Source organism: Anopheles bellator, chromosome 1, assembly GCF_943735745.2.
Source record: "Anopheles bellator chromosome 1, idAnoBellAS_SP24_06.2, whole genome shotgun sequence".
Taxonomy (NCBI): Eukaryota; Metazoa; Arthropoda; class Insecta; order Diptera; family Culicidae; genus Anopheles; species Anopheles bellator.
The window spans coordinates 56,335,748-56,350,356 of NC_071285.1; the positions used below are offsets into that span (position 1 = coordinate 56,335,748).

The window sequence follows — 14,609 nt, forward strand, 5'->3', positions numbered from 1 at the left end:
AAAGAGTGATTAAAATTAAGCACTTCATTTCTTTCGTTCGGGCAATACTGCTATGTAATTAGTTTTATTTCATTGGGCAGCAAAAAACCATAAACTTTGTTTTTCTGATGTAGTTAAAAATTTGTTCAATGACGACATCGCGATTGATCATGTATTTAACCAAATAGACAATATCGATCTAAGTTCGGATGAACAAATAGGCGAGTAAGTACTTTATCGTTTAAATAATAGTTCATGGATTGGATACTTCGGATGGTAATAGTTCAACAACATTAATTCAAATTTGTGTGAGTTGAACGTTAAACTTGAACGCGTGTATTAAAAATTTTTGAATTTAATCAAAAGCGATGCAAAGAAAACCAAAACGTTGCAAATAGTCCGTAATTCTTCCCAAATTCTTTCGCAATATGTTCCCATAGTGCGCGCTTTTTTTCTGCTGAAAGCTTCTTGAGATGCTGTGCGGTTGCATACCTTCCGGCGTTTTATATTTTAACTTATTTTGTCTCGCTCTATCAGCTATCTCTTTCCCGCCGAAAGTCATAATTCTCACTCTCACTCAAGTGAGAAGTGAGAATGAGAAGAATTTGCACAGTGAGAAGAATTCGATGTTTTATTTATTGTTTGTTTTATTAAAACAAGTGTTATTATAGTGTTATATGTTATTAAACAAGTGTTTATCGCCAAAATTGTCCGAGGAATTATACTTAATACTTAATTATAATTAAAATTATAATTATAATTATAAAAAATATACTAGGGGCTTAAGTCACTAGGGGGCTACATGAGACGTAAAAACTAGCGTAAAATAATTTGTAATGTCAAAACGTTTACGCTCGTGTGACAGCAAAAATATAAAAACGAAATGTCAAACGTGTTTTTGGTTTGGAGAAAATAGAAATAGAAGAGAAATAAATTGATTTCTGAACATTTTTCTCTGTTTTTTTTTATTTCGTTGCTATACAAGCAATTAAGAATTTTTATTATCCTCTGTTTCTAAGCAAAGCGTGTGCAAAAAGTATTTACGCTCGGGTTTACGCCTCGGCCGACCCGCATTAAGCCCGCAGCAGTTTGGCATTAATCTGTAATGTCAAGAACGTTACGTTACGCCTCATGTAGCTCCCCAGTAATAAAAACTATTTTTCCAATTTTTCTTTTCAAATACGGGTGCGCGTTATACACGCCAAAATACGGTAAATGCCTCACTTTTTAAAATAATTTTATGCCCTTTTTCCTTTTTCCCATAGTGTGTACTTACACTGTCAATACGGACTGTCAGTTTTTGGTGGGTTCGCGAACCTAAACGAGAAAACAGAGACCGGGAACGCAGAGTCGAATCGAAGGTTTCAACATCTTCAGTTGGTCAGAAAGTGCAGAGTCTAAAAAATCAAAATTCGAGCAAGCAGAAAACTCGTAGCTCGCTAGCTCGCCACAATAAACAAATAAACAATAATAACGTTCAAGCGGAAAATTAGAGTAGTGCTTTAGTTAACATTTCCAACGTTTGCGCTTGTGAGAGATTCCCGTCGAAGTGACGTGTTTGCTGCTGTGAAGTGATCTTTTCCAGGCGGGAACCACTGGATTCTGCGACTACGAAGAGGCTCATTGTTTCACGTTTACTTCGCGGATATGAAGGAGTTGAACTCGTAGCTTCAATGTGATAATGTGCCTCTTATCGCAACGGTGCCGAAATCAGCCCCACAAAGCTAACTGGGTTCTCCGTAACACGGCACATCGATTGCCCGTGTGCGCCGTGTGATCCCGTGATCACTAGATCATTGTTGCGTGGTGCGTTAAAGGGCCTCCGGGAGTGCGCACTACGTTCTAGAGAGACCGTGTGACAGACACGCAGTTCCGCAAAGGGGTGTTCCCTGGGTGCGTTCGTGACTCGTTGCCTTTGTGCAGCCGCAGCCTGCTATTTGGCCGAAAAGTGCAACAAAAAACAAGTGATTTGAAACACACCTCGAGAGAGAGGGGGGGCCCGCGGTTCAGTGATAATGCGCCTCTTATCGGAAGGGTGCCGAAATCAGCTACCCACAAAGCCCGTCGGACAGCAGCATCCGTGTGCCGTGCGCCGTGTGTGATGAAACGAGGTGGTGTGCACTCCGACGAGTATGGATATAGAATCGGATGGCTCGGAACGATGGGAGGACTTTTTCGGTAAGTGACCCCGGGGGGCCCGGTTTTCACGTCAGGCACTCAATTTACACCCCCAACAGCGACCTTTTCTAGCGCCAGCCCCCGATAGCCCTTCGCAAATGCTGATAAAATGGATGTAAAAAATCATATGAATCATACCCGCGGACACACCGCTAGAGATGCAGCAGCTAGAGTTAGCGCGTGCGAGAGAGAGAGAGAGAGAGAGGGAGAGAGCGGTGCCCGCTGCAGGCGAGCAGGAGACAGCACCACACAGCAGCAACGTACAGTATCGATGTTTTGTCGCTGGAGGCAGCCCCAGCAGAACGATCGCGAGGTGGTGGCGGCGGCGGCGGGGGCTTGTGGAGTACAAAAACCTGTTAAACTTTACCTCCCCTGTGTCCCCCGCCGCCGCCGCCGCACGCCCGGTTTAGTGGGGTTTAGTATCGCGCGCCCGCCTAGGGGGCGGCACACTAACTGCAGCGTGTCGTCGTCGTCGTCGTGATCTCATTTTTCGCCCAGAGGGAGTGCGGGGACACCTCCTATTCTACGCGCGCTCGATCGTGGGGATGCGGATCGGTCGGATTCTGCCACACACAGCGCACCGGGGGTGGTGCTTTTCCCATGCCCTTTGGGGCGTGATTTTGGTAAGTTTCCCCCCCGCCTGGACCCTCTCGTCGTGGAATGGCCGACAGTCAGCATCTGCATCTGCTGCTGGTGCTCCGAACGAGTACCGAACCAAATGGAACAAGGTCAGCCAGTCGGGTGCGGGATCGATACATTAAATCACCGACCGACCGACCGACCGAAGGGGTTCGTAATTAGTAAAAACAGATCCCGCTTTTGTGTGATGGTGCGCCGCCGGGTGGCCGCCAGCAGACAGTTCGCGAACTCTGATTGAGCATCTTGAAAGTCTCTTGAAGCTTGAAGCGGCGCCGGGGCCGGCGACAAGATGTCGTCGTCCTTCGGCGCGCGATGCGTATGATTGATGGTCGTGTTTTTTGCAACAATCCGAATTCGGTTCCCGCCGTGGCCGTAAAACCCCTGCCCTGTGAGGCGTGTGCTGATTACTCGCGATCTCGGGTTTAATTAATCGTTTTATGGTGGTTTTTTTGAAACGCTATTGAAATTGTAAAATCGTTTTCAGAGTGCAGTTCCCTTATAAGGCCAGTGGCCACGGTGGTAGGCTTCTGATGGACGATTGCAGCGACAGGCAGGCAGGCAGGCCGGGTTTCTGTTTGCACTCCGCCGCCGACTGTTTGCCATCAAACACTTCCGCGCGGTAGTGACGCTTCTGGTGGTGTGTGTTTCCCCCCGCTCGAGGGTCTGCGATGACGACGACGCCAGGCTCATCGGTTATCAGGCCGTCGCTGATAACAATGCTCTTGAAAGATATCCCACCAAAAAAGCCTGCCCCACTCGAGACGTTCTACGCACGGCGCGTTACGGCCGGACTCAATTTCGTCTGGTTTGTCCGTCCGGAGGTCTCACCGCTGATGTTATTTTTACCAGTAATCTATCGACACAGGTTCGCTTGTGTGCGCAGAGGAACTCCGCGTTCTGTTGCGGGCCGCGGACAGCGTGATTATGCTAAACAAATGATACAGTAATTATGCGCCTGCGCGTGATAATTATTACCGTAAGTGCGCGTAAGTGCGGCGCCGTCAGCGCATGACGATCGGTTGTTTCTTGGGCGATCCAGTGGCGCTCCTCCAGAGCCACCATTTTTTAATCGGGTTATAAAAGTGTCGCATAATTTACGGCGCGTCGGCAACCCAATAAAGGACGGTGATGCAATAGGCCGGAAAAGAGTCCGTACAGAGTTTCGTATTAAATTTTCGGACCACGTACACCGCAACCCAACGGGACGGGGACCGCGTGCCAAACGGGGTCTCTCGGTGTGGAAGATTTACTGGCGGCACCGGCCAGTCAGCCAGCTAGCCAGCCGACAGTACTACACTCCGGGGTCACTGTGTGCAGTAAACGGGGGTTTCCTGTTTCGCGCAAGGGGAGCTTAGCGCGCAGACATCTCGTTGCATTTTCTATCACGTGCGCCTATCGCGCAGGGATCTTGGCGCCAGCGGCGGCTCTGGCTCAGGATGTTGTTTTGCATTGATAAATCGGTCCATTAATTGCCGCCCGGCGGGAAAAGGAAAGTGCCCGTCCCGGGAGAGTGTAATGTTTCTATCGGGCCCAATTAGTGTCAGCGAAATTGGCCTGCGAAAGTCTGAGCGCCAGCTTGTCCTAAACCGCAGGTTTGCGCTTTGTAGTTTCAGTTTCTGATGCCGAAATAGTGATTTTCACAGCTCATAGGATTTCAGGTGACACGTGTGCCGCGCGTACATTAGACGTTTGATATTCCGGTCACTGCGCATCCACGTCGTCGGGTGTCACAGTCAAACGTCTTCCTGCATGTGTTGATTGATGCGCGCCTTGCAACAGACGGCACTGACTCACGGATGGCGGGGGGGGACCGTGCATTCCCCGGCGACAAGATGCAGGAAACGACGATCCTCGGTGCAGCGGTGCACATTCACAGATCCTCATTCTTTCCAATTGTGTGCGCACTCCCCGGGGGTAGGATATTAAGATTTATGCAAGCGCGCGCCGCGAGTGCCATAAGCCTCGGAGCTTTGCTACGATCGTTAGCGGGGCCGTCGTGAATGCCACACAATGATGCACCTCGTCACGCGCGCAAACCCCGGCGATAAAGTGGAAGATATCGCGGCGATTCCATTGTGGGCGTGCGCCACACGCTGGTGGTGTGAGTGCGCGTGTTACAACGAACACCAAATCGGGCCCACATTTTTGTGTGTGCGATGCGCTCTCCCCCTATATAGAGACACCTCAACCCCGCATTAAGTGTAGCCTGGCGTGCATTCACTTTTGCTGCGATCAGAATGCGCGAGCATATCTAGCACAACATAATGGTGATAATGGGAGCGGCTGTCGCGATCGCTTCCACTTCCTATCGCGAGGACAAACCTTGAGGGGGCCCCCGTTCTGGCGAGTGTTGTCGTGATAATATCGATAAGAAAGGCGGCGCCCGAACGCCGACCAAACCGAAACGACAATTACGAAACGACCATTCCACCGTTCCAGAGAGGCAAGGGACAGGTTACGTCGTTTGTGTCGTAAGAATACGTTCTGTGGGTTACTTTATTCCTGGAAGCGTTAAAGGTGTTCCAGGCACGACAAATCATCATCTCTTACGGCCGGTCGTTATCTTCCACTGTGTGCGGCCCAGCACCGCCCTTGTGTCGCTTGATGTGCCAGTTTGCGTGCGACCGTCACTACTATCGGATATCGTGATAAGAACCGGGCGCCCCAGTGCTGCGCCCTACACTGTGTAGCATATTAGTAGAGACCCCCTTGATCTGTGTGGTTGGCGTTGTGTTGGCGGCTACTACGCCAGACGTCCAATCAGTCCGCGTGTACTAGCCACTGACATCGATTTTTCGCGACTTTACACATTCGAAAACGGGACGTGTACCGTGTGGACGAAGGTGATAGTAGTTAAGTGTCCCGCTGTGTCCCCGGACCGGATACAGCGTGGAGCAACAAACAAGAATTATCTTATCACACGGGTGTTGCAGCTTGCAAAAGCGCGCTCGCGTCTATCCGTGTCTCTCGGACGTGCTTTCGGACGCACAGTAAGCCTCCCCGCTGCCCCGTGTGCACGTCCGCCGTTAATGCCGCCCGACTAGCTGAACGACATTAATAATTAATATTATTTTTATTGGGCGCGCGCGAACCACAGGTAATATCCGGTTATTAAGGAGTTATTTGTTTAACCGTTCGCCGTCGTCGTCCGGAACTCGTTTTGTTCCGGAGGGCCGAAGAAAGAGCTCCTCCCGGGGGCCGTTGGGTGCCGAAAAAGGTGTGTGGAGCAGCTACCAGTTTCCGATTTCGTCGTCGTCGTCGTCGTCATCCTGTTGACCGCTTGTCAATCCATTCCACCGCCCGCGGTTCCGTTCCATTCTCGCTCACCCCTCGCGGTCTGCCGCACGGTGAAGTGTCTGGTTATGAAATAACACCGAAAACAGATCCGCAACAGCAGCCGGGCAGGGCCTGGATTTGTTCGTGACAGGAACATGATTTTCATTAGCTAAATGACGTATCAATCAGAGGAGGACCTAAGGCTGCTCTCGGATTGATTTCCCCGGACACGGATGTGCGCGTTTTTTTTTCGGGGGGAGATTTCTCGTGACACACGATTAGGGACCCTGCGCTTTTGTTTTGTAACGTATTTATTTATAACAAATAATGCCCCTTATCGGAGGAATGATAACCTGCGACTGGGACTGTGTGATAACGTCACACCCTTCCCGGCCACGAACAGTGTTCGTTCCCGATGAGAAACGTTTCGCTCCCGGCCATATTCCTTTTCGGCTCGCTGGCTGGCTGACTGGCTAAATTCATTAGCTGCCGCCGCAGAAAACCAATAAACACTGGCCGTACTTTGCTGTTGCTGCGCGGCATAAAAGCTACTTTGCGTACCGGGAACGGAACCCCCAAAAAGGAGACGCGCCGACGAAAGCGCTTTCCTGTGTTTGGTGCATATTTTATGTATGTCTCCGCTTCGTGCTGTGTGTCCCATCGAGGGATTGATTTTTGATTGGCCGCCACCGCCGCGAGTACTCGGAGAGGGCCATAAAGATGCGAGATCTGCGATTCGTTGCCTAATTGAAAACCGGGCAGCACCAGGTTAGGGCGGCCATTTAAAGTGTGCCCGGGCCGCGGCGGAGGAATTACGGACTGATGACGGGGAACACAAGGTGGTGGTACCAAAGCAGCTGAATCCGTTCCAAATTCCAGTGGTTCGCGGCAGTGTTGGGTCTAATTTTAGACTCCCCACCCCCGGGACCACCTCCTAAGCGCGGTTTGGATTTGGTGTTCCGATGGCGAGCTCCGGCGGTAGCTACAACTCCTAATGTCTCCTTCTTCATTCTCACACGCAGACTGTCTGTGGGGTAACTCGATATCGGAACCGCACTTTAGGACCCCCAGACCGGGCCGCCGTGCCGGCTGTTGACAAAATCCCGTGCACGTGGCCAGTGAAGAGTTAAAAGCGGTGTCCCATCTAATGCATTCTCAATAACCGCGGAAGGGAACTTGGGAATGGCTCACGGGACAGCACAAAGTCTGGTCGCCATCAACCCCGGCCCGGGTTGGGATCCGGGGCGATAAAATGTCGATCGCCCTTTACGAACCTGCGCACGAGCGCGCACACGCCAACGGGGGCCCCCTTGCTGGATGCTCTGACGCGGATGCTTTTCCTATTTTAAGAGCATCGGAACATCAGACAGAGAGAAGTGAACGAAAAAAAAACAATACTAATCTTCATCTTCGCCAACTAATGGCGCACGCGGAGGGGGCGTCATGATCATGATATTTTCGCCCCAATATTCCCTCGGGATCACGCGCACGGGGCGATGCCTGATTGGAGAATTGTGGGTTCTAAAAATGGGTACGCTTGCAGGGAGTGGAGTGAAAAAAGTACGCAAACACCCGTGCCTCTTGCCATCCGAACAAACGGACACACCGTTCGTTACGTGATCAGGTGAAGGAGTTTTAGTTTTGAGTAACTCACGGCCGGGTCTAGGAGAAGGATGGTGGACACACGAAACAGCGCCCCCATGACACAATCCGTGGTTCCGCGTGGGATGCGTGGCTGGGTGTCGCTTTCGATATGCATCTATCAGTCGAATCCCGGGTGGACGAGCTTCAGGTGTGTGGGATGGGAGTGTGTGATAGGGAAAACAAATTGGGATCCGCCGTTGGCGTGCGCCTCTCTATCGTAAAACTACGGCGGCCCGGATATCCGAGGGACAGCATTTCTTTATCTATGCCGTCGGCAAGAAAGCAAACGGCGTGTAACGACCACTACCCAAAAACCAATAAGACCAAGACCACCTCCCCCGGTCCGGGGGGCGAGAGTGTTCGGGTCGCAGCAAGAATGAAGGCGCAAAGCAGCGGCCGCCGCATAATGGATGTGACGGTGGTGTCAACAAACATAAATATGTGAATAAAGTCGAATAGATATGTTGGTTGGGTGGTGTCGTCGGCGTCGGTGTCGGAACCCCCCTATAGCGGGCAGAGGAACCGAAAATACACCGATCATTGCCCAATATGTAAATCAATCGGTTCCGAGAGGCGAAAGAACCTTTTTGTAGCTCTCCTTCCTCTAGATTCCTCCTAAATCTCTCGCCGTGTCGTGTTACCATAAAATAAGTTTTATAAGCAGCGGCCGAATTGAATTATCGTTGTTTTCCCTTCCGATCGGTCGATCTTTTCGTCGTGGGTAGTTTGGATTGATTGATAATTAAATTTCTCTCTCTCTCTCGGTTGCTTCGATTGCAGGAAGTAGCACCGACATCGGCCCCTCGGTACTCGGCTACTTGGATACGCTGGCGGAAAACTTTAGCGAAGAGGCGAAGCAGCTGGTGGAACAGTCGCTGGTGAACAATGGCACCGCCGCTGACTCACCCCTGCTGGCCGCGAACAGTGTGGCCGGGTCCCGGGTGATGACCAAAGATAAAGTAACAGTTGGCAGCTGCGCCACCACCGCTGCCGCTGGACGAAGCGCAGGCAACGAGGCCACCGGCAGCATCGTTCCGAAACCGAGGAGAGCGACCAAGGCGGCGGCGGCCCCGTCACCTTTGACAAAATCACTTTCTCCACCGCGCACTGCCGGCCAGCACCGATTCTGCTGGAACCCATCGCCCACCGTGCAGCGTTTGGTGGCGAATGAATTGACCGGCGCAGAAGAAACGCAGCTAGAATGCAGCCGTCACGCACAACCTGCCGTTCGCAAACACGCACCAGCAGCAGCAGTGGCCGGCGTGTCGTGTCACAAGAATTTGCCATTATCGAAAAGCATGGCCAAACTAACGCACGCCAACAGTGAGCCACTGTTCGCGGACGACGGCCACGGCGAGGCGGCGCTATCGAAACGGCACGATCGCCAACTTTCGCCCCGGGCGACGGACGTCTGCAGGCAGATGGACGCGCGCGAGGATCGAAATGGGAATCCAGCAAACGGTGCTGCTGGTCATGATGACGATGATGATTCAGGTGAAATGCAGAATGTCTCGGCACTGCAGCGAAAAATCCGCTCACTAACGGTGGACCTGGAAAAAACCGATGCCGAAGCCGATGTACCGCCACCGCAAGCGATTGTGTCGTGCGATGCAAATCAAGAGGACACGTTGCCGTCCACCTCCGTGGTGCTGTTGCGCAGGAATTCCAGCGAACGAATCGATCACTCACGGGATGAGCATAACACCGGTGGCGGTGGCAATGCGTTCGTCGATAATTGTGTTGACTTATCCGAGCATCGCAATACGGTCGTTGAGGCGCGCAACCTTTCCATCCGCAATCCGACGCCAGACGGGACGCCCGATCGCCAGCGACGCAGCAGGCAGCAGCCGGGGCAGCAGCCGATCTCCTGCTCCAAGCGGAGAAACGACTCGAACCGGAAGCAGCCGCCACCTGTGTGTGGTGAGGCTCTTTCGGATGGCACTCCGAACCAGTCGACACCGAGCCTGGATCTGGCCGCCGGTAGTTCCGGGTACTCGAGCAAAGTGTCACTGCTGATGGTGTCCCCGGGTACGCCGGTCTTGAGTTCGCGGCCCCTCTCCTCATCGTCCCTGTGCTCGTACTCATCCAGCACCAGTTCCTCCGGATCGGAGGGTCGCCTGGTGGGTGGAAAGTGCAGTGCACCGTCGTACCAGGCGAGCGTCGAAAGTTTGGCCGACCACAGCGAGCCGGAACACCCGCTGAAGGGGGGTGCAGGGCCGGTCGCTAGCAGCGCTAGCGTTCTCGGTGCAGTCGTGGGATTGACCATGTGCGAGCGGGCCGTTCGGGAAATAATCGATTCCGAGAGCAGCTATGTGAAGGATCTTGGTCAAGTGATTAGAGGGTAGGTTGACACGGCCGATACGACGCGGTGGCGCTCCTTATTCTTACGTCTCGCTGTTCCTTTTCTCGCTGTAGCTACCTGGAAGACTGGAAAGAACGGGCCTGTCTGAAGCAGGACCAGCTGAAGGTGTTGTTCAGCAACATTCAGGAAATTTATGATTTCAATTTCAAGCTACTAAATCGGCTGCACGAAGCCAAAGGCGATCCGATGCGGATTTCCAACTGTTTCATCGATCTGCACGCGGAATTCAGCTGCTATACCAGCTACTGGTAAGCGCCGATGCAGCAATGCAATCAATGCGACAACTCAATGCATTTGTCCGCTCTCCCGCAGCACCAGCTATCCGGAAGCAATTTCCCTGCTCACGACACTGCTGCAGGCAACCCATACGAATGCGCTGCTGGTGTCCACCCAGAAGCTGCTTAAACATACGCTCCCGCTGGGCTCGTATCTACTGAAGCCGGTGCAACGGATTCTGAAGTATCATTTGCTGTTGGATGTAAGTTTCAGGGACGCTCGCAATCCCAATGATTGATAATCATGCCTGATCGCCGCGATCGGGCCATGATAAGTCACTTTCTAGCTTGGGTGTCGGAAGCCCATTAGAGGCTGGACATTCATTCCGCTTCGGCCTCGAGAAGCATGACTCACGCTCAGCGCACCGATTTCAGAATCTCCGGAAGCACTGCAGCCACCAGCAGGTGGTGCTGGCGTACGAGCTGATGAAGCAAGTGGCGCACAACATCGATCAGGTGAAAACGAAGCTCGATCAGCACCGGCTGGTGAAGGAACTGGCCGGCGTGCTGGACGGTTGGCTCGGCCCGGATCTGTCCGTGCTGGGCGATCTGCTGCACGAGGGACGCCTGCTCGAGCAGGGCAAGGCCCGGTTCGTGCTGCTCTTTCAGACGATGCTCATCATCACGAAGCCGAAGGAAGACAAAAGGCTCCAGTTCCGCGCCTACATACCGGTACTTGTTGGCCGACCTTTGTCGCGGTGCCGCCATTCGCTGTCGCCTCTAATGTCCACCGCCCTTTGCGTTTTGCAGTGTAAGAACCTGATGCTGGTGGAGCATTTGCCGGGCGAGCCGGCCAGCTTCAATGTGATTCCGTTTGACGATCCGAAGGGCGTGATGAAGCTTACGGCACGGCACCGCGAGGAGAAGCGGCTTTGGACGCAGCAAATCAAACAGGCCATGCTCGAGCACTACGATATTCCGAAGCGTGCCAAGGAACTGGTGCTGCTGTTGGGCGATGAAGATGGTAACACACCTTACCTGTGACCGCTATACTACGGTGGCCATCATCGTTTGACATCCTTTTCCCCTTTTTGTCGCTCTTCCAGAACGCTTCACAGACAAACCGTACTGGAAGCGGCCCACCAACAATTCGCCCGTGCCCGAGTACCTGGAACGGCGCCAGCAGTTCCGGCGCAGCGAGATGCGGATGCGCTCGAAGAAGAATTTGCTCAAAAAAGATTCCGCTACATCGCTCGGTGGCGCTGTGGGAAGCCAGCAGCCTCGTGGCGCTCTATCGACACCATCGTTCCGGTCTTATTCGAGTGAGTTTGAATGTGCCCCCGCTGGCCACGAAGCTACGACGGTCGTCACTGGTGGGGAGCAGCCAACCGTTGCCACGAAGGGCAAAGCACCGGATGAGTGCAAGTGCGATGCGGTCAAAAAGCAGTTGCAGGAAGAGATAAAACACCACCGGCCGGAGAAGGGCTCAAAGGGCGGGCCGATTAAACCGCCACGGCACCGCACGGACTCGGTCAACGTTGAAGAGGAAGAGGAGGAGCTGTTGCTGTTAAAGTCCCTGAACGAGCGCCGGAAGCTGACCAATCCGATGCGCCGCAACAGTAAGGTGTCGAAGGAAAGCCTGGCGGTGATCAAGGCCTACAATAGCACCATGATTCCGAAGCGCATCAGTGAGATGCGCAAACGCAGACCAAAGACACTGACCGGCAGCTCCACGTTTTACACCGATTTGGATTTTACAGAGGATGCCACGGACACAGCCAGCACCAGCAGCGCTGCGCCGGATGTGTTGCCATTGTGCCACGAGTCGGAAACTACGACGCCGGACGACGATCTGGCAAAGGGTGGCCCCACAGGAAGAATGCCGCAGACGACGACCGCCTCGGCGTCGCCACCACCGTCAGGTGACGTTAAAAAACTTCTTCGTGAGCACAGTGCGCCCCCGGCCGTGTCCGTGGCAAAAGCGATGGCCCCCGGTACGGTGCGGCAGCAGCAGCATATGAAGGACTCGGAGATCATCTCCAAGCTACTGTTGGACGTGGAACAGTTCAACAAAATGTTCCACAAGCAACCGAAAAAGAAGTCTTCGTCCGACACGGTCTCCTTGCGCCGCCATGGGTCCGTCGGCGAGAGGAAGCCGGAACCGCCCAGCACGGAGCCACCGTGTGAGGAAGATGGCAATAGCAGAGTATCTTCCGCTCCGGTGGCAATTCAGCGTAGCGTGTCCGAACCGGCGCAACCGGAAGCGGAACCGATCTACGAATCTTTACTACGGAACGTACACGTCCCCTATAAGTATGCTCCTGCGGCACTGGCCAGACACTCGTTGCCGTGTGGTGAAACCGGCGGCAACGTCCCGGATTCGATTCTACCACCGAGAGCAGGTGTGCAATCCGCAGCAGCAGCAGCAGCCGCCGGTACGGCAAGAACCCGTCCGGAATCGGATTACGTTACGTTGGCCTACTCGGAACTCGGCTTGCTCCAGGGAATCGCCCCAGCGGAGGGTGATCATCTCGAAGCGGCGGAGTGTGGGGAGAAGGAACGAACCACTGCGGGTCAGCTGTTGCGCAGCAGTGACACCAACATCAGCTACCATCGAGAAGTGGTGACTGCCACCGAGCCACTCCGGTCTGGCACCGAAGAGGAGGAACGGCATGCTATCGATGGCGTACCGTCCGACACTCGATCGGAGATTGTCCATTCCTACGAAGAGCCGCTGCCGGCGAAGGCACTCGAGCGGCAGGGCAGCCTCAGTATGAAGGGTAGCGCCGGTGGGCAAAAGAGCATCCTGCAGCGATTCATTTCACTGCACACGTCTCCGACGGCGTCGTGCGGTAGCGATAGTAATCTGCTGCGCTTCCCTCCCCTCCACCGGAAGCTGTCCGAGCCGAACGCGGGCGGGCGGTCGACGGGCGAAATGGGATCGCTCGGACACATCTACAAGCAGGGTAGCATGGATTTGGGTTCCCGCATTGCGCACCTAGACTATGCCGATCCGCGGACCCTGTTCCCCACGCAACCCTGCACCTCGCCAGCCACGCTGGCGAGCGCTGGGAATGTCCTTATCAACCGGGTATCGATGCAATCGGTGTCGTACAATGCGCTGGCTTCCGGGGAGCAACAGCGGGACTCGATGCTGGCTTCCAGCTCGTCGTCCAGCGACAGCGTGTGCGAGGACCAACAACCGGTGCTCGCTCTGAGCGAACGGCACGACGACGAGGACGACGAAAACTGCTGTTTCTACGAGCGCACCGTGGAGGAGTGTCTCGAGCACGACTTTCGAGACTCGGCCGTGTACAGCGGTGACGACAACGATCGGCGAACCGGCGCCGGCGGACACGCGTTCTACGAAACGCCGTCCGATTCGTTCCTAAAGCCCCCGCCGCCGTCCCCGCAAGGCACCTTCAGCGGACATCCGCCGCCTATTCCGGCCAAACCAAGCCACCTCGGACTCGGTCGCACAAAGTATCGACTAGAGTCGGGCGTTGCCGCGGTCCAGGCGAGCTCGGACCCTTCTGCTCCTTCCATCAATCCGAAACCCAGCAGCAGCCGCGGTTGGGTGCTTCAGCAAGTCAGACGCTTTCAGTGAAGAGGCCGCTGCAGAGCAGCGTGCGCCGCGCTGGTAAGCATTAACTCAACTTCCTTTACGTCCCCCCGTTAGTGTTTATTTTGCCATTCAGCATTTTAGTGAGCCGTTACGTGTGTGGTGATTACTACTACTACTGATCGACTGCGATCTTGTAGCCAAAGAAAACGAGAGAAAGAGCTATCGGTCGGTCGAAAGGGCAGTACGGTACGGGGAATAGTATATCATGTATCTCTCTCGGATCAGTACTGTATTTGCGTGTGCGTGGATCCGCTATCCACCGTCATCGTGCAAACCAACTCCCCCTAGTGAATTAATTAGTAAAATTAATCCCCTACTACACAAAGTGGAATCACCCAATCCCCAATCGCCCAGGCAGTCCCGTGATGCTAAAAGCTAACAAATGCCTGTTCCCTAGCAGAGCGCCGCCATCGAAGGACTTCCCCACAGGCGGAGGAAGAAAGAGAGAGGGAGAGTTTTAGATTAGGTTAGTGGCAAAAAGTGGCAAATTCCTCCGCATCGCAAAACATACGTTTTGCGGGATCGTTGGACCCTAGCACACGGTATTTATGTTGTTGTTTAAGATTATTTGTTTGAAAACTCTATCCACCCCGAATGGCCCGGCACATATCTAGAGAGTGTAGCGTATTTCTGTGAATTTTTTTGAAAATAAACGGAATAAGTTTTAAATTGCGACGTCGGAGGCAACGTC

At 53.5% G+C, this 14,609-nt stretch overlaps 1 protein-coding gene across 1 annotated transcript; it reads left to right on the plus strand.

The window, feature by feature from the left end:
• Window positions 1–2,111: 2,111 nt before the first annotated feature.
• LOC131215927 (uncharacterized) lies at window positions 2,112–14,535 on the plus strand. Its single transcript, XM_058210322.1, has 8 exons — window positions 2,112–2,157; window positions 8,497–10,057; window positions 10,132–10,326; window positions 10,391–10,556; window positions 10,729–11,025; window positions 11,104–11,317; window positions 11,400–12,220; window positions 12,302–14,535. Exons 1-8 carry the CDS (start codon window positions 2,112–2,114, stop codon window positions 13,898–13,900), a joined length of 4,899 nt encoding a protein of 1,632 aa, XP_058066305.1. The 3' UTR covers window positions 13,901–14,535.
• The last annotated feature ends 74 nt before the right edge of the window (window positions 14,536–14,609 follow it).